This window comes from Aquarana catesbeiana, linkage group LG05, assembly GCF_042186555.1.
Source record: "Aquarana catesbeiana isolate 2022-GZ linkage group LG05, ASM4218655v1, whole genome shotgun sequence".
NCBI classification, from domain to species: domain Eukaryota; kingdom Metazoa; phylum Chordata; class Amphibia; order Anura; family Ranidae; genus Aquarana; species Aquarana catesbeiana.
The window spans coordinates 166844685-166868236 of NC_133328.1; the positions used below are offsets into that span (position 1 = coordinate 166844685).

Genomic DNA, 23552 nt, shown 5'->3' on the forward strand with positions numbered 1-23552 from the left:
CCCCAGGAAGTCAAAATATATGGCAGATAGAGGTTTGGACAAACAGTCTTGGGCCAGCAGTTCTTCTATAGGGTCTATAGCTAGTCTTGGGATAGTAGGGAACTGGGTTCGTATAGCATGGCGCAGCTGGAAGTAGCAGAAGGTCATCCAGCCAGGCAGATGGAATTTGGTTATAAGTTCTTCCAGTGAAGGCAGTCTGCCAGCTGCCAGAATATCTCGCAGGATCTTAATCCCATACCTGGCCCAAAGCTGGGGGTCAGGGATGGAGCGGAGATGTGGGAGAGTGAGGTTTCCCCACAGTGGGGTGAAGGGAGACCACCAAGTAAATCTCTTCCTAGCAGCAGTCCAAACCGTAAGCATAGTCCTAGTGGAATAAGGTAGAGCAGGATAGGATCGGGGACCCCGGTAGATCAAATTCCCTAGTTTCTTGAGAGATCCCAGGCTAGCAGCTTCGAAACATACCCCAGCATTCGCCCGCGAGTGCAGGAACCACCATCGGACAGTAACTAGAACAGCGGCTCAGAAGTACACTCGTAGGTCTGGTAGTGCCAGGCCTCCGCAATCAAGGTAGATCTAGCCATTCTAGGGAAGCCCCCCCCCATATGATTTTGTCTTGCATACTAACGGCACACAACTGTCGGCCAAGAAACATGAACGGATTGACGTACTAGATGTACTAAGTGGAATTTTAGCTCTTGAGTGCCACCGTTTGGACACCTAGAAGAGCAACCATCTATGTAGCACTCCACCAATCAGGCCTGTATGGTAGAGTGGCCAAAAGGAAGCCACTTCTCAGTAAAAGGCACATGAAAGCCTGCCTGCCTGCGTACACACGATCGGATTTTCGGTAGGGAATTGTGTGATGACAGACTGCCTAAAATCCGACCGTTAGTACGCTCCATCTGACAACAGACCGTTGTCCGCCGAAAATTTATAAGCCTGCTAACCAACATTTGTTGGCCAAAAGTTGGACAATTGTCTGATGGAGCGTACTAACGGTCGGATTTTAGGCAGTCTGTCATCACACAATTCCCTACCGAAAATCCGATCGTGTGTACGAGGCTTAAGAGAAAAAATTGTTTGAACAATGAAGTAAGTCTGGGGGCAAATAGTTCCAGATGCTGTGTGCAAAACTCCACAGGTAGTCCATCGACTCCCGGGGTTTTCCCTGGCTTAAGTTGGGTCATGGCCAGCTGCACCTCCTCCAATGTTATCTCCTGCTATAGATTGGCACATGTCCTGTCATCAATCCTAGGGAATCTAATTCTGTCCAGATAGAAATGCAGGGCAGAGGTGGTATAGGATACCCGAGATGAGTATAGCTGCCGATAGTAAAGAAGGAAGCGGTCGTTAATCTCAGTGGGTGTTCTCAGCATAGCTCCAGTGAGATCTCTAACCCCCACTAATGGAGGTCACTGCAAACTGCCCCTTTCGCTTGCCAAGCTAACAATCTGCCATTCTTATTCCCATATTTGAATATTCTCTGAGCAGTGTGTAACTGGGATTTATGAGTCATATCTACCCTCAACAGGGACAACCGTTATGCAAGTAATGCATACTGCCAGGCCCCATATGCAGTGGGATTTGGGTTTGCAAAATAGGAGGCCTCTTTCTGGCCAACTTTCCTTTCCAACTCGTCCAGGGACTACGTGGATGCTTTGCGCGCTGCTGATATGCGAGATATATAAGCTCCCTGGGACCAGGCCTTGAAGGCATCCCAAGTAGACGTAGGGGCAGCAGAGTCTACATTAGTAAGCCAGTAATGACACACACCCTCCTGAATATGTTCTTGTATGGTAGGGTCCTTTATACAAAATCTGGACAGCTGCCACATCTGTTTCCCCGGTGTCCAATTTAACCCTCACGGGAGTGTGATCTGAGACCCCCCCTTGGGAGCATACTGGCCTCAGACACCCTGTGCAGCATGGAGCGGGAAGAAAGGACCAAGTCAATGCGCAAGAACGTCCGGAAGGATGCTGAGTAACAGAACTTCCTAACAGTAGGATGGTAGTGACACCAGACATCCACCAGATCGAATGCGCCCATCCACTGGGCCAGTCCAGGGGACCACCGAGAGGTAGATGAGAGTCTGTCCAAATTGGGAGAGGGAGTCATATTGAAACCCCCCATAATCAATGCATCATCAATATCGTATGTCATCACTTTCTGCATAACAGTGGTAAGCACAGAAATGTCGGGGGGGGGGGGGGGGCAAATAAAGGCCCACCAACACCAGGGGAGCATTGGACATAAGAGCATGCATTATTATAAATCGATCCTCCGGATCTATCTTAAGATCAAGGAGCTGGAAGGGGTGTGATCTATGCACTAGTATACTGACCCCCCTGGAGTAACTGGAGTGTGTGGCATGATAGTGTGTGCCGACCCATGCCCTCTTAAGACCCAAAACACGGGATCCAATAAGATGGGTACTTTAGGAGATCGGTCTCCTAAAGTACAACTATCTGGGGAGAGTATTTTTTAAAGGTGATTAAATACCAAGGATCTTTTTATGGTTAAGACCCCGCACATTCCACAAAATTATAGTAGGTGTAGACATATGGTTAGTATTGAGTAATTGCAACGCATGGGAAATAGGTACACCAGCCCTCCAGCATTCCTAGGGGTGACAGGCAGAGGTGCGGCTCCACGCAGGGAAGCATCGTCCCCGTCCATGCCCTCCCGTCTTGATACCCGCCATATTTCCCAGCAAAAAGAGGTATTCCATGCCATAAAGAAACAGTGTTCAAATTTAAAGCACACAAAAACATATAACCAAGCCTAAGAACTTTAGATGTTCATTCGTGGTCAGCAACGGCCAACCTTCCCACCCCCCCCACCCCGCAGATCCCACATAGTGCGAGTCCGCTTTAGTCCCCTATAACCTGCCCGCAGGCAACTGGAAACACGGGAGACGTGTATCAAACGTGGAGCAACAGTCAAACCATAACAATAGGTACTTGCACCTTTTTCCTGGAGTTAAGTAGCAAGTTATGATGCATAAATTTCCCAACAGGAGGTGCTGGATTAAGGAGAAAATAATATCTGAGTCAGAGTATTCACCTGGCGTACGCCAGGGGCACAAATCTTAGGGTGCCCTCGCAGTAACAATGGCTCCAACTGCCATCAGTATGTCCAGGAGTTGGGAGGCGATTTCCCTAAATTACACATGGCAGAACTGGGTAACGGTCAGGGCCCACAAACAAACGAAAACAACAAGGGGGAAAAGATTTCTCAGCCCCCATCTGCAGAGTTGATGCCATATGTAAAAAAAAGTTGCAGAAGCAACAGAGAGAAACACATCAGTAGAACTTGATCCAGACTGCAGCCATGCCAGGAGTCATCATCCCTGCGGAGGTAAGGATTCCAGTCAGTTTGCTGCATCTCTTGGAGAGGTAAAGAACCACGCTGTTTCCCTATCCACAACTCGCAACTTGGCTGGGAAGAGCAAACTGTATTTAATTTTGCTGTCGCGCAGAGCAGCTTTAACAGTATCAAATGACCTGCGGAGCTTTTGTGTCTCCACAGAATAATCTGGAAACATCATGAGCCAATTATTCTTGTAATGCAACTCGCCTACCAACCTCGCTGCCCACAACAGTTCATCCCGGTCCCTAAAGTTAAGCAACCGTAGGATAAACATGGGTAGGCTCCTTGTGGGCCTGGTTGTGGTGGCATACGGTGAGCCCTCTCCACAGTAAAGTTTTGGGACAGCTGGGCTGCAGGTAAGAGGGAGCGCAGGAGCTCTTCAATAAAGACTGTGGGATTCTTCCCCTCAGCTCCCTCCACCAGACCGATAATGAGAATGTTATTACGGCGGCAGCGATTTTCAGCGTCTTCCACCCTGTATTCCAAGGTTTTTCGTTTGAATTGCAGCGTGCGGAGAGCCCCATCCTGCTCCGTCACCATGTCCTCCACGTGTCCCATTCGCCCCTCCACGTTAGTTAGCCGAGACCGGACCTTATATCCATATCCTGACAGATAAGTCCCATGTCTAGCTGCACTGCCTCAATTTTGCTGGTAAGGATTGTCTGACAGGTGGCTATGGCAGTGTGCAATAGCCGCCATGACCTCTAGGATCCCCGGAGGGGTGGTGGAGGCCTCCACAGGAAAGTCTGTCTGGGATGCCATATTGGCGTGTCAGTAGGGCAGGCCGTGGCCGGAGCTCGGGGCCAGCAATATCAGGAATATCCTGGGGAAATCTGAGTTTCTTACAACCCTTGCCACAGCCCGATGATTTGGAAGGCATCTGCCAACAGATGCTGCAGCTCCGGTTGTCTCAGGTACAAGGAAAAGTAGGATAAAGTCCCAGCAGAGCTCCAGGAAGGATGTCTGGTTACTCCGCCATCTTGGACACGCCCCCGGGCTGTGAATACTTATATACATGTGATTTTTTTGTTTAATTTTAATAAATTTGTAAAGATTTCAAACTTCTTTCACGTTGTCATTATGGGGTATTTGTCGAATTTTGAAGAAAATATTGAGTTTAATCCATTTTGGAATAAGGCTGTAACATAACAAAATGTGGAAAAAATGTGAATACTTTCCGAATGCACTGTATGGTGTGATGATGAATCTTACTATTTTGTCATTTTGAGTCCAGACTCTGTGTGGTTTTATATTAACAACGTTGTTATTTTTATGGTGACAAGTGGTGGTGTAATGATTGCATTATTGTAGAGCTGTTGTAGAGCTGAACTTATAAAAATTTTTTCAAGTCCTAATAAAGTTTGATACATTTTTGATATTACCATTTGGGGTCGCTTTTTATACAGTTGTGCTGATAAGTTTACATACCCTGGCAGAATTTATGATTTCTTGGCCAATTTTCAGAGAATATGAATGATAACACAAAAACATTTCTTTCACTGATGGTTAGTGTTTGGCTGAAGCCATTTATTATCAATCAACTGTTTACTCTTTTTAAATCATAATCACAACAGAAATTACCCAAATGACCCTGATCAAAAGTTTACATACCCTGGTGATTTTGGCCTGATAACATGCATACAAGTTGACACAAAGGGGTTTAAATGGCTATTAAAGGTAACCATCCTCACCTGTGATCTGTTTGCGTGTAATTAGTGTGTTTGTATAAAAGGTCAATGAGTTTCTGGACTCCGGACAGACCCTTGCATCTTTCATCCAGTGCTGCACTAACGTTTCTGGATTCTGAGTCATGGGGATAGCAAAAATAATGTCAAAGGATCTGCAGGAAAAAGTAGCTGAACTGTATAAAACAGGAAAGGGATATAAAAAGATATCCAAGGAATTAAGAATGCCAATCGGCAGTGTTCAAACTTTAATCAAGAAGTGGAAAATGAGGGATTCTGTTGAAACCAAACCACGGTCAGGTAGACCAACTAAAATCTTAGCCACAACTGCCAGGAAAATTGTTCGGGATGCAAAGAAAATCCCACAAATAACTTCATATCCCACAAATAACTGGTAAAATACAAGACTCTCTGAAAACGTGGTGTGGCTGTTTCAATATGCACAATAAAGAGGCACTTGAAGAAAGATGGGCTGCATGGCCGAGTCACCAGAAGAAAGCCATTACTACGCAAACGCCACAAAGTATCCCGCTTTCAACACGCCAAACAGCACAGAGACAAGCCTTAAACCTTCTGGCACAAAGTCATTAGGAGTGATTAGATCAAAATTTAGCTTTTTGGCCACAACCATAAACACTACATTTGGAGAGGAGCAACAAGGCCTATGATGAAAGGTACAATATTCCTACTATGAAACACGGAGGTGGATCACTGATGTTTTGGGAATGTGTGAACTACAAAAGGCACAGGACATTTGGTCAAAACTGATGGCGAGATGAATGCAGTAGGTTATCAAAAAATACTGGAGGAACATTTGCATTCATCAGCCAGGAAGCTGGGCATGGGACATACTTGGACATTCCAACATGACAATGATCCAAAACACAAGGCCAAGTTGACCTGTCATTGGCTACAGCAGAATAAAGTTATGGTTCTGGAGTGGCCATCTCCATCTCCTGACCTCAATAACATTGAGCCACTCTGGGGAGATCTCAAACGAGCAGTTCATGCAAGACGGCCCAAGAATTTACAGGAACTGGAGGGTTTTTGCCAAGAGGAATGGGCAGCTTTACCATCTGAGAAGATAAAGAGCCTCATCCACAAATACCACAAAAGACTTCAAGCTTTCATTGATGTTAAAGGGGGCAATACACGTTATTAAGACCTGGGGTATGTAAACTTTTGATCAGGGTCATTTGGGTAGTTTCTGTTGTGATACGATTTAAAAAGAGTAGACACAGTTGACTGATAAATAAATGGCTTCAGCCAAACAATAATCATGAGTAAAAGCAAAGTTCTTGTGTTATTCAGATTCTCTGAAAAAATGGCAAAGAAATCATAAATTCTGCCAGGGTATGTAAACTTATGAGCACAACTGTGCCTACTGTCTCTGGGGATACCTTCTCCCACTTATGCTTTTTGTAATATATATACACATACATATGCTATAGTAAGCATATAAACAAAAAAAGGATAAAGGAGATAAATGGGCTACACCTTGATAATGGGTATAGGGGGAATAATATAACTCCATTTAAACCTAAACCCTAAGCTGCCTGTCTGTGGTGACAACTTGTCATATTTTAATATTTACAATGGTGGAGATGTAGTTTTTAGTATTTGTATTTTCCAATAAAGTTTTTCAATTATTTTTGATATACCAGATTATTCCTCCTTGACGAATCTCTTGTGGACCTTCAGTCCTCTTTAATTATATCACATGATATAGTAAATTAGTGTCACAGAATTCAAAGTAGTAAAGTGGTAATCTTCACAGTGTAAGCTTACAGATCGTTCAGATTGAATAAAAATGAATGAATAGTATTTTAAATTTTGCCCACAGATACGCTTTAAATGTGACTAACTACTATTATATAAAGATCTTACATTATCCTCTGTAGTATCAAACATTTGCTTTGGGGACTGAAGAGCCAGATAACTATAAAGGCTGCCATTGCCAACTTCCTTCTGAAAATAGTAATTGCCTGTCTGTATTTAGGCGCCTTACTGTCTAAAACACTGACCTAGCATTTAAAGCTAATATTTTTAAAATTTATGTTCAATTAATATGCAATGGAATCCAGCATATTTTCTCACTACAAGTTACCTTTAAAGTCTGGCTGCCATACTTCTTGCAATAAGCAAATCTTCTAGTTTAAAGTGATTATTAAGTCTTGTTTTTTTCCCTATAAAAATAATAACCATGTTATACTTACCTGCTCCTCTTCTCGGGTCCCTCGTCTGTGATCCTGGCCTCTCTCTCCTGTTCAGTGCCCCCACATCAAGCAGCTTGCTATGGGGGCATCCGAGCTGAGTCACAGCTCCCCGTGTCCATTCAGACACGGAGCCCCAACAAAGCCACACCCCCTCTATGCTGATATTTCACTTTTATTACAATGTGATTATTAGTAACCGAGTACCAGTCACAGATTCCAGATCTAAAACACAACTACTCCTGCATTTTACCAAATTAAAAACACATCAGTCACCTTTTATATTGTACATCTAGTATGATTTTGTATGATCTAGCACCAGTCACTTTATGGAATTCATAGCACTGGACATTTTGTATGATTCTGTATGATTTAGCAGCAGTCACTTTATGACATTTATAGCACTGGTTTAGCACAAATGCACTTTGTGGAAATAATTTTATGTTGATATTTCACTTTTATTACAATGTGATTATTAGTAACCGAGTACCAGTCACAGATTCCAGATCTAAAATACTTACGTTATTTTGGTACACATAGGTTTTTTTTGTTTTTTTTGTTTCGCTCATAAATATAATTTTTAAGAATAATACTCTAGATCTATAGGAGTTATGTACACCAGGTAATATATAGTGGAATTGTCCACTAATAGAAAAAAAAATTTCTAATCCCACAAGGGCAGCGCCATAACTACTCCTGCTTTTTACCAAATTCTAATATACTCCACTTAGGTGGTATTGTATCTGTAGAGGCAGCAGCCCCATATCCTAACTACACTCAACCACTGCGCGGATTTACCCCATATATCTATCAGGGGAGAAGGGCCTTAGTCAGGGAGGTGACTAAGAACCCGATGATCGCTCTGACAGAGCTCTAAGGTTTCTCTGTGAAGAGAGGAGAACCTTCTAGAAGAGCAACCATCTATGTAGCACTCCACCAATCAGGCCTGTATGGTAGAGTGGCCAAAAGGAAGCCACTTCTCAGTAAAAGGCACATGAAAGCCTGCCTGGAGTTTACCAAAGGGCACCTGAAGAACTCTCAGACCATGAGAAACAAAATTCTCTGATCTGATGAAACAAGAATTGAATTCTTTAGCCTGAATGGCAAGCGTCATGTCTGGAGGAAACCAGGTACCGCTCGTCACCTGGCCAACACCATCCCTACAGTAAAGCATGGTGGTGGCAGCATCATGCTGTGGGGATGTTTTTCAGTGGCAGGAACTAGGAGACTAGTCAAGATCGAGGGAAAGATGAATGCAGCAATGTACAGAGACATCCTTGATGAAAACCTGCTCAGGAGCGCTCTGGAACACAGACTGGGGTGAAGGTTTATCTTCTAACAGGACAACAACCCTAAGCACACAGCCAAGATAACAGTGTGACTATGGGACAGTGCTGTGAATGTCCTTGAGTGGACCAGCCACAGCTCAGACTTGAACCAGATTGAAGGGCAACTCCAGAACATATGTATGTAGGTTCCAACATTTCCCCCACAGCGAGTGCAATCCGCGGATCTCTCAGGGTAGATATTATGCAGCTTCTGGGGCGTATAGTATACCCTGTGTAGAAATTTTACTTGAATTAGCCTATCTCTAGAGGAAATCAACACCTGAGCACTTTCTCCCAGACAATCCTCTCAGTCTTCCTTGTCAAGTCCAGGTACATCAGCCTTCCATCTCTCCCAAATACGTTCCATCTTGGGAGAGTCAACCCCAGGAAGTCAAAATATATGGCAGATAGAGGTTTGGACAAACAGTCTTGGGCCAGCAGTTCTTCTATAGGGTCTATAGCTAGTCTTGGGATAGTAGGGAACTGGGTTCGTATAGCATGGCGCAGCTGGAAGTAGCAGAAGGTCATCCAGCCAGGCAGATGGAATTTGGTTATAAGTTCTTCCAGTGAAGGCAGTCTGCCAGCTGCCAGAATATCTCGCAGGATCTTAATCCCATACCTGGTCCAAAGCTGGGGGTCAGGGATGGAGCGGAGATGTGGGAGAGTGAGGTTTCCCCACAGTGGGGTGAAGGGAGACCACCAAGTAAATCTCTTCCTAGCAGCAGTCCAAACCGTAAGCATAGTCCTAGTGGAATAAGGTAGAGCAGGATAGGATCGGGGACCCCGGTAGATCAAATTCCCTAGTTTCTTGAGAGATCCCAGGCTAGCAGCTTCGAAACATACCCCAGCATTCGCCCGCGAGTGCAGGAACCACCATCGGACAGTAACTAGAACAGCGGCTCAGAAGTACACTCGTAGGTCTGGTAGTGCCAGGCCTCCGCAATCAAGGTAGATCTAGCCATTCTAGGGAAGCCCCCCCCCATATGATTTTGTCTTGCATACTAACGGCACACAACTGTCGGCCAAGAAACATGAACGGATTGACGTACTAGATGTACTAAGTGGAATTTTAGCTCTTGAGTGCCACCGTTTGGACACCTAGAAGAGCAACCATCTATGTAGCACTCCACCAATCAGGCCTGTATGGTAGAGTGGCCAAAAGGAAGCCACTTCTCAGTAAAAGGCACATGAAAGCCTGCCTGCCTGCGTACACACGATCGGATTTTCGGTAGGGAATTGTGTGATGACAGACTGCCTAAAATCCGACCGTTAGTACGCTCCATCTGACAACAGACCGTTGTCCGCCGAAAATTTATAAGCCTGCTAACCAACATTTGTTGGCCAAAAGTTGGACAATTGTCTGATGGAGCGTACTAACGGTCGGATTTTAGGCAGTCTGTCATCACACAATTCCCTACCGAAAATCCGATCGTGTGTACGAGGCTTAAGAGAAAAAATTGTTTGAACAATGAAGTAAGTCTGGGGGCAAATAGTTCCAGATGCTGTGTGCAAAACTCCACAGGTAGTCCATCGACTCCCGGGGTTTTCCCTGGCTTAAGTTGGGTCATGGCCAGCTGCACCTCCTCCAATGTTATCTCCTGCTATAGATTGGCACATGTCCTGTCATCAATCCTAGGGAATCTAATTCTGTCCAGATAGAAATGCAGGGCAGAGGTGGTATAGGATACCCGAGATGAGTATAGCTGCCGATAGTAAAGAAGGAAGCGGTCGTTAATCTCAGTGGGTGTTCTCAGCATAGCTCCAGTGAGATCTCTAACCCCCACTAATGGAGGTCACTGCAAACTGCCCCTTTCGCTTGCCAAGCTAACAATCTGCCATTCTTATTCCCATATTTGAATATTCTCTGAGCAGTGTGTAACTGGGATTTATGAGTCATATCTACCCTCAACAGGGACAACCGTTATGCAAGTAATGCATACTGCCAGGCCCCATATGCAGTGGGATTTGGGTTTGCAAAATAGGAGGCCTCTTTCTGGCCAACTTTCCTTTCCAACTCGTCCAGGGACTACGTGGATGCTTTGCGCGCTGCTGATATGCGAGATATATAAGCTCCCTGGGACCAGGCCTTGAAGGCATCCCAAGTAGACGTAGGGGCAGCAGAGTCTACATTAGTAAGCCAGTAATGACACACACCCTCCTGAATATGTTCTTGTATGGTAGGGTCCTTTATACAAAATCTGGACAGCTGCCACATCTGTTTCCCCGGTGTCCAATTTAACCCTCACGGGAGTGTGATCTGAGACCCCCCCTTGGGAGCATACTGGCCTCAGACACCCTGTGCAGCATGGAGCGGGAAGAAAGGACCAAGTCAATGCGCAAGAACGTCCGGAAGGATGCTGAGTAACAGAACTTCCTAACAGTAGGATGGTAGTGACACCAGACATCCACCAGATCGAATGCGCCCATCCACTGGGCCAGTCCAGGGGACCACCGAGAGGTAGATGAGAGTCTGTCCAAATTGGGAGAGGGAGTCATATTGAAACCCCCCATAATCAATGCATCATCAATATCGTATGTCATCACTTTCTGCATAACAGTGGTAAGCACAGAAATGTCGGGGGGGGGGGGGGCAAATAAAGGCCCACCAACACCAGGGGAGCATTGGACATAAGAGCATGCATTATTATAAATCGATCCTCCGGATCTATCTTAAGATCAAGGAGCTGGAAGGGGTGTGATCTATGCACTAGTATACTGACCCCCCTGGAGTAACTGGAGTGTGTGGCATGATAGTGTGTGCCGACCCATGCCCTCTTAAGACCCAAAACACGGGATCCAATAAGATGGGTACTTTAGGAGATCGGTCTCCTAAAGTACAACTATCTGGGGAGAGTATTTTTTAAAGGTGATTAAATACCAAGGATCTTTTTATGGTTAAGACCCCGCACATTCCACAAAATTATAGTAGGTGTAGACATATGGTTAGTATTGAGTAATTGCAACGCATGGGAAATAGGTACACCAGCCCTCCAGCATTCCTAGGGGTGACAGGCAGAGGTGCGGCTCCACGCAGGGAAGCATCGTCCCCGTCCATGCCCTCCCGTCTTGATACCCGCCATATTTCCCAGCAAAAAGAGGTATTCCATGCCATAAAGAAACAGTGTTCAAATTTAAAGCACACAAAAACATATAACCAAGCCTAAGAACTTTAGATGTTCATTCGTGGTCAGCAACGGCCAACCTTCCCACCCCCCCCACCCCGCAGATCCCACATAGTGCGAGTCCGCTTTAGTCCCCTATAACCTGCCCGCAGGCAACTGGAAACACGGGAGACGTGTATCAAACGTGGAGCAACAGTCAAACCATAACAATAGGTACTTGCACCTTTTTCCTGGAGTTAAGTAGCAAGTTATGATGCATAAATTTCCCAACAGGAGGTGCTGGATTAAGGAGAAAATAATATCTGAGTCAGAGTATTCACCTGGCGTACGCCAGGGGCACAAATCTTAGGGTGCCCTCGCAGTAACAATGGCTCCAACTGCCATCAGTATGTCCAGGAGTTGGGAGGCGATTTCCCTAAATTACACATGGCAGAACTGGGTAACGGTCAGGGCCCACAAACAAACGAAAACAACAAGGGGGAAAAGATTTCTCAGCCCCCATCTGCAGAGTTGATGCCATATGTAAAAAAAAGTTGCAGAAGCAACAGAGAGAAACACATCAGTAGAACTTGATCCAGACTGCAGCCATGCCAGGAGTCATCATCCCTGCGGAGGTAAGGATTCCAGTCAGTTTGCTGCATCTCTTGGAGAGGTAAAGAACCACGCTGTTTCCCTATCCACAACTCGCAACTTGGCTGGGAAGAGCAAACTGTATTTAATTTTGCTGTCGCGCAGAGCAGCTTTAACAGTATCAAATGACCTGCGGAGCTTTTGTGTCTCCACAGAATAATCTGGAAACATCATGAGCCAATTATTCTTGTAATGCAACTCGCCTACCAACCTCGCTGCCCACAACAGTTCATCCCGGTCCCTAAAGTTAAGCAACCGTAGGATAAACATGGGTGGGCTCCTTGTGGGCCTGGTTGTGGTGGCATACGGTGAGCCCTCTCCACAGTAAAGTTTTGGGACAGCTGGGCTGCAGGTAAGAGGGAGCGCAGGAGCTCTTCAATAAAGACTGTGGGATTCTTCCCCTCAGCTCCCTCCACCAGACCGATAATGAGAATGTTATTACGGCGGCAGCGATTTTCAGCGTCTTCCACCCTGTATTCCAAGGTTTTTCGCTTGAATTGCAGCGTGCGGAGAGCCCCATCCTGCTCCGTCACCATGTCCTCCACGTGTCCCATTCGCCCCTCCACGTTAGTTAGCCGAGACCGGACCTTATATCCATATCCTGACAGATAAGTCCCATGTCTAGCTGCACTGCCTCAATTTTGCTGGTAAGGATTGTCTGACAGGTGGCTATGGCAGTGTGCAATAGCCGCCATGACCTCTAGGATCCCCGGAGGGGTGGTGGAGGCCTCCACAGGAAAGTCTGTCTGGGATGCCATATTGGCGTGTCAGTAGGGCAGGCCGTGGCCGGAGCTCGGGGCCAGCAATATCAGGAATATCCTGGGGAAATCTGAGTTTCTTACAACCCTTGCCACAGCCCGATGATTTGGAAGGCATCTGCCAACAGATGCTGCAGCTCCGGTTGTCTCAGGTACAAGGAAAAGTAGGATAAAGTCCCAGCAGAGCTCCAGGAAGGATGTCTGGTTACTCCGCCATCTTGGACACGCCCCCGGGCTGTGAATACTTATATACATGTGATTTTTTTGTTTAATTTTAATAAATTTGTAAAGATTTCAAACTTCTTTCACGTTGTCATTATGGGGTATTTGTCGAATTTTGAAGAAAATATTGAGTTTAATCCATTTTGGAATAAGGCTGTAACATAACAAAATGTGGAAAAAATGTGAATACTTTCCGAATGCACTGTATGGTGTGATGATGAATCTTACTATTTTGTCATTTTGAGTCCAGACTCTGTGTGGTTTTATATTAACAACGTTGTTATTTTTATGGTGACAAGTGGTGGTGTAATGATTGCATTATTGTAGAGCTGTTGTAGAGCTGAACTTATAAAAATTTTTTCAAGTCCTAATAAAGTTTGATACATTTTTGATATTACCATTTGGGGTCGCTTTTTATACAGTTGTGCTGATAAGTTTACATACCCTGGCAGAATTTATGATTTCTTGGCCAATTTTCAGAGAATATGAATGATAACACAAAAACATTTCTTTCACTGATGGTTAGTGTTTGGCTGAAGCCATTTATTATCAATCAACTGTTTACTCTTTTTAAATCATAATCACAACAGAAATTACCCAAATGACCCTGATCAAAAGTTTACATACCCTGGTGATTTTGGCCTGATAACATGCATACAAGTTGACACAAAGGGGTTTAAATGGCTATTAAAGGTAACCATCCTCACCTGTGATCTGTTTGCGTGTAATTAGTGTGTTTGTATAAAAGGTCAATGAGTTTCTGGACTCCGGACAGACCCTTGCATCTTTCATCCAGTGCTGCACTAACGTTTCTGGATTCTGAGTCATGGGGATAGCAAAAATAATGTCAAAGGATCTGCAGGAAAAAGTAGCTGAACTGTATAAAACAGGAAAGGGATATAAAAAGATATCCAAGGAATTAAGAATGCCAATCGGCAGTGTTCAAACTTTAATCAAGAAGTGGAAAATGAGGGATTCTGTTGAAACCAAACCACGGTCAGGTAGACCAACTAAAATCTTAGCCACAACTGCCAGGAAAATTGTTCGGGATGCAAAGAAAATCCCACAAATAACTTCATATCCCACAAATAACTGGTAAAATACAAGACTCTCTGAAAACGTGGTGTGGCTGTTTCAATATGCACAATAAAGAGGCACTTGAAGAAAGATGGGCTGCATGGCCGAGTCACCAGAAGAAAGCCATTACTACGCAAACGCCACAAAGTATCCCGCTTTCAACACGCCAAACAGCACAGAGACAAGCCTTAAACCTTCTGGCACAAAGTCATTAGGAGTGATTAGATCAAAATTTAGCTTTTTGGCCACAACCATAAACACTACATTTGGAGAGGAGCAACAAGGCCTATGATGAAAGGTACAATATTCCTACTATGAAACACGGAGGTGGATCACTGATGTTTTGGGAATGTGTGAACTACAAAAGGCACAGGACATTTGGTCAAAACTGATGGCGAGATGAATGCAGTAGGTTATCAAAAAATACTGGAGGAACATTTGCATTCATCAGCCAGGAAGCTGGGCATGGGACATACTTGGACATTCCAACATGACAATGATCCAAAACACAAGGCCAAGTTGACCTGTCATTGGCTACAGCAGAATAAAGTTATGGTTCTGGAGTGGCCATCTCCATCTCCTGACCTCAATAACATTGAGCCACTCTGGGGAGATCTCAAAACGAGCAGTTCATGCAAGACGGCCCAAGAATTTACAGGAACTGGAGGGTTTTTGCCAAGAGGAATGGGCAGCTTTACCATCTGAGAAGATAAAGAGCCTCATCCACAAATACCACAAAAGACTTCAAGCTTTCATTGATGTTAAAGGGGGCAATACACGTTATTAAGACCTGGGGTATGTAAACTTTTGATCAGGGTCATTTGGGTAGTTTCTGTTGTGATACGATTTAAAAAGAGTAGACACAGTTGACTGATAAATAAATGGCTTCAGCCAAACAATAATCATGAGTAAAAGCAAAGTTCTTGTGTTATTCAGATTCTCTGAAAAAATGGCAAAGAAATCATAAATTCTGCCAGGGTATGTAAACTTATGAGCACAACTGTGCCTACTGTCTCTGGGGATACCTTCTCCCACTTATGCTTTTTGTAATATATATACACATACATATGCTATAGTAAGCATATAAACAAAAAAAGGATAAAGGAGATAAATGGGCTACACCTCGATAATGGGTATAGGGGGAATAATATAACTCCATTTAAACCTAAACCCTAAGCTGCCTGTCTGTGGTGACAACTTGTCATATTTTAATATTTACAATGGTGGAGATGTAGTTTTTAGTATTTGTATTTTCCAATAAAGTTTTTCAATTATTTTTGATATACCAGATTATTCCTCCTTGACGAATCTCTTGTGGACCTTCAGTCCTCTTTAATTATATCACATGATATAGTAAATTAGTGTCACAGAATTCAAAGTAGTAAAGTGGTAATCTTCACAGTGTAAGCTTACAGATCGTTCAGATTGAATAAAAATGAATGAATAGTATTTTAAATTTTGCCCACAGATACGCTTTAAATGTGACTAACTACTATTATATAAAGATCTTACATTATCCTCTGTAGTATCAAACATTTGCTTTGGGGACTGAAGAGCCAGATAACTATAAAGGCTGCCATTGCCAACTTCCTTCTGAAAATAGTAATTGCCTGTCTGTATTTAGGCGCCTTACTGTCTAAAACACTGACCTAGCATTTAAAGCTAATATTTTTAAAATTTATGTTCAATTAATATGCAATGGAATCCAGCATATTTTCTCACTACAAGTTACCTTTAAAGTCTGGCTGCCATACTTCTTGCAATAAGCAAATCTTCTAGTTTAAAGTGATTATTAAGTCTTGTTTTTTTCCCTATAAAAATAATAACCATGTTATACTTACCTGCTCCTCTTCTCGGGTCCCTCGTCTGTGATCCTGGCCTCTCTCTCCTGTTCAGTGCCCCCACATCAAGCAGCTTGCTATGGGGGCATCCGAGCTGAGTCACAGCTCCCCGTGTCCATTCAGACACGGAGCCCCAACAAAGCCACACCCCCTCTCTCCCCTGATTGGCTAGCTGACTTTGATTGATAGCAGTAAGAGCCAATGGTGCCGCTGCTGTGTCTTAGCCAATCAGGAGAAGGAGAATCTCGGATGGCTGAGACACTCGTGGACATCGCTGGACAGAGAGGGACTTCAGGTAAGTGTTTGGGGGATTGAGGGGAGGCTGCTGCACACAGAAGGCTTTTTATCTTAATGCATAGAATGCTGCATTAAGGTAAAAAACCTTCTGTCTTTACAAACCCTTTAAAACAGTGTTACTAGATTAGATCAAAAACAGCCATATACAGTGGGGATGGAAAGTATTGAGACCCCCTTAAATTTTTCACTCTTTGTTATATTGCAGCCATTTGCTAAAATAATTTCAGTTCATTTTTTTCCTCATTAATGTACACACAGCACCCCATATTGACAGAGAAACACAGAATTGTTGACATTTTTGCAGATTTATTAAAAAAGAAAAACTGAAATATCACATGGTCCTAAGTATTCAGACCCTTTGCTGTGACACTCATATATTTAACTCAGGTGCTGTTCATTTCTTCTGATAATCCTTGAGATGGTTCTACACCTTCATTTGAGTCCAGCTGTTTGATTATACTGATTGAACTTGATTAGGAAAGCCACACACATGTCTATATAAGACCTTACAGCTCACTGTGCATGTCAGAGCAAATCATGAGGTCAAAGGAACTGCCTGAAGAGCTCAGAGACAGAATTGTGGCAAGGCACAGATCTGGCCAACATTACAAAGAATGTATGCTGCACTTAATGTTCCTAAGAGCACAGTGGCCTCCATAATCCTTAAATGGAAGATGTTTGGGAAGACCAGAACCCTTCCTAGAGCTGGCCGTCCAGCCAAACTGAGCTATCGGGGAAGAAGAGCCTTGGTGAGAGAGGTAAAGAAGAACCCAAAGATCACTGTGGCTGAGCTCCAGAGATGCAGTTGGGAGGTGGGAGAAAGTTGTAGAAAGTCAACCATCACTGCAGCCCTCCACCAGTCGGGGCTTTATGGCAGAGTGTCCCGACGGAAGCCTCTCAGTGCAAGACACATGAAAGCCCACATGGAGTTTGCTAAAAAAACACCTGAAGGACTTCAATATGGTGAGAAATAAGATTCTCTGGTCTGATGAGACCAAGATAGAATTTTTTGGCCTTAATTCTAAGCGGTATGTGTGGAGAAAACCAGGCACTGCTCATCACCTGTCCAATACAGTCCCAACAGTGAAGCATGGTGGTGGCAGCATCGTGCTGTGGGGGTGTTTTTCAGCTAAAGGGACAGGACGACTGGTTGCAATTGAAGGAAAGATAAATGTGGCCAAGTACATGGATATCCTGGACGAAAACCTTCTCCAGAGTGCTCAGGACCTCAGACTGGGCCATCCAACCTGACAGTACTGGAGAGGATCTGCAAGGAGGAATGGCAGAGGATCCCCAAATCCAGTTGTGAAAAACGTGTTGCATCTTTCCTAAGAAGACTCATGGCTGTATTAGATCAAAAGGGTGCTTCTACTAAATACTGAGCAAAGGGTCTGAATACTTAGGACCATGTGATATTTCAGTTTTTCTTTTTTTAATAAATCTGCAAAAATGTCAAGAATTCTGTGTTTTCTGTCAATATGGGGTGCTGTGTGTACATTAATGAGGAAAAAAATGAACTTAAATGAGTTTAGCAAATGGCTGCAATATAACAAAGAGTGAAAAATTTAAGGGGGTCTGAATACTTTCCGTCCCCACTGTATCTCAAATTGACTGCCCAATGTATAAGTAACTAAAAGGTTAACAGCAGATGGACAGTATAAATTGGTAGCATTAACACTTTTTTGCATTAAAAGAAGCATTATAGAACTATAAAAAAGTATCATGAACAAGAAATTATGAAAAAGGCTGACTAAATTACCAAAGTAGAATTTAAACTCTTAGGTCTACTTTCTGATTGCAAAAGCTAAAGGACCACCAAGTACAATGGTGCGCTATACCAACCATGAGACTCTATATAGTTGTTTCCAAGACATCCTTACTTCTTCCTTGAAGTGTCATTCAAGAAATTAAAATAAAGTGAAATGAGCACACCCATGCAACATGATATTCAGAATACAGATATATATATATATATATACACATACATACATACATACACATATATATATATTTTTTAGTTTTTTTTTTATTACAACTGTGCCCTTCAAAACACAAAACAATGTACAGTAAGAACATTAACAGCATAAAATAATTACCATACTACTTTAAGAGATTTGTTTTCTTGTAATGCATCAGCAATGCTTATCCCTCCAGCAGTAGAAATTTCATTGAAGGTCAAACTGTAGGAAGAAATAAATGTAAGGGGGGTACAAAACCTTTCAATGCTAAAAATATACCTTTTCTGTTTGTCTTTGTGACAATATGGCCTGATAATTATGTTTTGATATGTGCAAAACAATCTACCTCTGATAATTCAATCATAGGTATGGCTAGGACCTTGGGCCTGAAAAGGCACGATTTGGGTATGGTTTCAAAGGGCATTTCACATACACACTGACCTTTTCAATATCTATCTGTAACAAACACTCTACTGACACACCAGAGAGCAAAATAATCACCAAATTATAATGCCCCTACAATCACCATAAATTGATCCACCAACATCAGTCAAAATTCCAATGCCAGTACCAAAAAATATCCCCACCATGGCAGTTTAAGATTCCCCTTCACCAGTATAGTAAATTATATTTTACACCACCATAGTTACATAATTACATAGTAGGTGAGGTTGAAAAAATGTATCATATCTACCAATATCATAATATTCTTTTCTGCCACCACTGCCATAATACTATCTCCCAGACCTGGCAGCATAATAATCTATGCTACCAGCACCACAATAATATTCCCTAGCACCTTTTATCACAATACTATTCCCCACCACTATTACCACTAGAATATTCTCCACCACCAGTACCAAAAATACTATTACAATATACCCAACTGATGGTAAAATTAATAATATCTCCCCACCACCTGTACCGTTCTAATATCCTTCACCATTAGTGTTCTAATAATATTCCCCACCACCAGTGCCATTATAATATTCACCACCCCTACCCCCATCACCAGTAGCCTAATAAAGTAGAAATAGCCAAAATAAAAAAAATGTGCGCAGTTAGCCTCTTTATTGCAGAAAAGACATGCAATGTCTAAACTGCAATAAAATAAACCTACCTGTCTGCTCGCAGTCTTCAATAAAATGTACACTAAACTGTACAAGCACAACCCAGTTTATAATTCTGGCATGGTGCCTATGTGCTGGCATGATTGAAATCCAGTGCATGCACAGGAGCTACATTATCCAGTGCCAACCATCAGGATGGTGGAAGACCAGTTCCCAGAAGAACCCGGAGAGGAGATGCCAGCGCCGGTGAGGGACCTTGCTGACATCAGACCGTGAAGCAGAGGTAAATTTTTCTGACTTGAAAATTCTTTACCATTACCAATACTATAACAACATTCCCCACCACCAGAACTATAATATTCCCCGCCAGCAGCCCCTCAACAATATCTCTCTCCCTCTGTGTCATAATAATCTATAAAAATATAGAACACAGTATATAAAAGGGATCTCACTGTTAAGAGAACCCAGGGCATACAAAAATTCGGAAACTGACTCAGGTCACCAGCCTTCAGCTTAAAGTAAAATATCACTTTTGGGTAGACTGACCCTTTAAAGAAGTGTTCAGTTACACTTGGGACAATGAAAAATACAACTGCCTTAACCAAAATACAAAGCATAAGGAATTTAAGATAAACCTTAAATCTGTCAGATTTGGGTGATTCCTCAAAGCCTCTGCAAATGCCTGTGCCCCTTCATCTCCAATGCGATTCCCCCACATCCTGCAAAGACAACAGTTTGGTGTCATTGTAAAAAAATATTCTGAAAGTCAAAAAATTCCACCTGTTACCCCATAGGTAATACTATACTGCATAAAATATGTGTGTTGACCTTAGCAATGTAGTGCATCTGTGATCACGCTGTTTTGCATACACACAATATACTAGGTGGCTAGATGGATGGTTGCATCATAGAGTTCATGAAGTTCAAACATTCCATCAGTATTTTATAACTAGTTACTGTCCTGCCTTATATTCTAATTAAAATGTGTTGCGGGCCTCACAGCAGACCTAACCTGCGTGTTATGGTCTTCATTAATCTTTATTAAGCCTCACATTTGTATGTCTTCTATGTTACATGCTTGGAGTGATCGAGGATTGTTCGCTGCTCTATCAAACGATCTTTCTTTGTTTTACTAAAACAATTAATAAAAACTATTGAAACAGAAAATGTGTGCGTTGAGGAAAGATTTTTATTTGGCCTCTTATTTCTTGAACAATTATTTTATTGAGTTTCATAAGAAAGAAGAAACAATGATTGCAAAATGGTCCACACAGGGGGCCAAAATAGTGGCATAAAACATTTGAACATACAGTGAATGCTTTTGAAAAGGATGGTAAAAAAAAGCAACCATTTTAAAAGCAGCCTGTAGAATCAACAAAGAACATCAAAGTTTCACATAGGGCAGGTTGTTTGGGGAAAACACACAACCTAAAAGGTGGTAAAGAACACGGAGGAAGGAAAGCAAAAGATGTGAAGTGTAGCAAGACCCAGAAAAACAAGAAGAGAGAATCAACCCCATTGTGACAGCGTGCAGAGAATTCTCTCTCTGCACTCACTGTTAAAATTCAAAAACAGCACAGCCGTGCCAGGCTCCACCCACACAGCTTTATCATTCATTCATAAGGTTCTGGTAATGAACTACAAGTACTGTCTGCCACCACGGGAGATGGCTTGTAGTTCCCAATGAACTGCAAGGGTTCTAGTGAGCACTCTTGTAGCTCATTGATCTTCCTGGACTTCACTCTCTTTCCATACAGGAGGTATGGGCAGACACAGCTGTATGACTGCAGGAGCTTGACAGTGAACCCACAATCTGCTGATCACAGGTGCAATGTTCTGCAGGCTCCTAAGAAAAAAAAAAAAAAGTAAATGCACTTTTTTTACCTGCAAAAAAAATTTGCATTTATTACTTTCAGTGAACATATCCTTTAAAGAGACAAATGTCACCTTGCCCCTAGAGGGAAAAGTGACACTGTCTATGTAAAAGGGCCCACTCCCAATCTCATCCTTTGAAGCAGCAGACACTAAAATCTGGAGTGGGCTTGGAGGAGTGGTGACTTCATTCTGTCTCAGTCATGTAGAAGTGCTGGGTATTGCTGCCTGAATGGGCAAGGTGACAGTGTCTTTTTTATACCATTATGTCCACTCAGCAGGTTGCCCGTGAGGTCAGCAAATGATAGAACAGCAACTCCCAGGACAAACATTGAAACCAAGACAAAGTAATATTCATTGGGGAACCCATTTTTTGTGGAGCTATGTGGTGTTGATGGAGAGGCTGTGGCATCTGGAGGGCAGCATATCCCATATTGAGCCCTTCTCCTCTTTGCACGAGGAGAAAATTCAGTAGTGGTGGTATATCATATTACTGTGGCAAATGTTGGAGTATCTCTAGGTCTCACCTTTTGTTTAGATGTCTATTTTACCAAATGGATAGTTTTTGAGCCATATCTATTTTTATAAAAGCATGGATCCTGAAGAAACGCATCGATCCATCATGCTGCCTATTTATTATGCCATTCTGAAACAACCATTAGTCCACTGTGTTTGTTTTTTTGGACTTTTTAACACGATTTTAATAATGTAATAAAGCTGTATTTAGATTATCCTGGTGTATGTCTTCTCTAAGGCACGTTTAAAGTCCCAAATTTACCCTCTCCTTCTCCAGGTTGTGGGAGGATTAGAGGTACTACTAGAAGATTTCAAAAGAGATGGTGCCGTAAGAGGGTTTTTTTTTCCCTGTATGTTGGTTCTACCTATGATTTAGTATGGAAAAGTAATATTCATGTGCTTACATTAACTTAATTTTTCAGTTAAATAAAACTGAACAGGACTAACTGTACAAGTATTAATGTTAAATCAGAACTCCAGCCAAAACAGATTTTCCTAATTTGGGTGTACTAAAGGCAGGAGACATAAAACATCCTTCTTTATATATTTATGTATGAATGACATTTTGAAGTCATGTTTAGAACTATTCACTTACCCAATGTCACGAATATTGGTGTTCTTTTGTAAGGCCCGTCCAATACATATACCTCCAACAGCAGTAAACTGATTGTATCCAAGCCTATAAAGAACATAAACAAAATATATTTTTGGGTAGTAAACAATGAATCATGACCTTCATGATATGCCATGTTTTTAGGTTTCAAATGCAATGCCATGTTCACTAGTAAATTGAAACAGAGAAATAGGATTTTTATAACAGCTTACCTGTAAAATCCTTTTCTTGGAGTACATCATGGGTCACAGAGCCTTAGTTACTTACTTAATGTGTTATAGGCCACCTTTAGGTTATGGACACTGGTATACCCAATCCAGGAAGTTCACTCCCTATATAACCCCTCCTCCTTCCAGGAGCACATCAGTTTTTGTAGCAAAGCAATATACTTAAATCCCAAAAAAGAGGGGGAGGGACCTCTGTGTCCCATGATGTACTCCAAGAAAAGGATTTTACAGGTAAGCTGTTATAAAAATCCTATTTTCTTTATCGTACATCATGGGACACAGCCTTAAGTAATTACTTAATGGGATGTCCCATAGCAATGCTACGTGAGGGGAGGGAGACATAACCCGGAGGGTATTCCCAGACTTGAGGACCTATACTGCTGCCTGCAGCACACTGCGCCCAAAGGCGATATCCTCATACCTCCTTACATCCAGCTGATAAAAATTTTGTGAATGTATGCACTGAAGACCAAGTTGCAGCCTTACAGATCTGAGCCATGGAGGCCTGATGACGCACCAAGAAGCACTAACCGCCCTGGTAGAGTGCACCTTAACTTGAAAGGGGGGAATCTTACCCCTTAAATCATAAGTTTGTATTATAACTTGCCGAATCCACTTAGTGACAGTGGATTTCAACGCTACCTATCCTTTCTTAGGACCCTCTGGCAGAATAAATAAGACATCAGTCTTACGAATCTGAGCAGTTGCCTTTAAATAGATTTTCACTGCTCTCATCACATCAAGACTTTTCTTC

The 23552-nt window shown here is 42.7% G+C and overlaps 1 protein-coding gene across 4 annotated transcripts in view; it reads right to left on the minus strand.

Annotated features, from left to right (window-relative positions):
- The window catches only part of NOD1 (nucleotide binding oligomerization domain containing 1), a 150866-nt gene that overhangs the window by 26827 nt on the left and 100487 nt on the right, over window positions 1-23552 (minus strand). For all 4 annotated transcript variants that reach the window (XM_073630325.1, XM_073630326.1, XM_073630327.1 and 1 more), the window contains 3 exons: window positions 22554-22637; window positions 20206-20289; window positions 18639-18722 (listed from right to left, as the gene is read on the minus strand). In XM_073630325.1, coding sequence (XP_073486426.1) covers window positions 18639-18722; window positions 20206-20289; window positions 22554-22637 — 252 coding nt within the window. The remainder of the gene's footprint in view (window positions 1-18638; window positions 18723-20205; window positions 20290-22553; window positions 22638-23552) is intronic.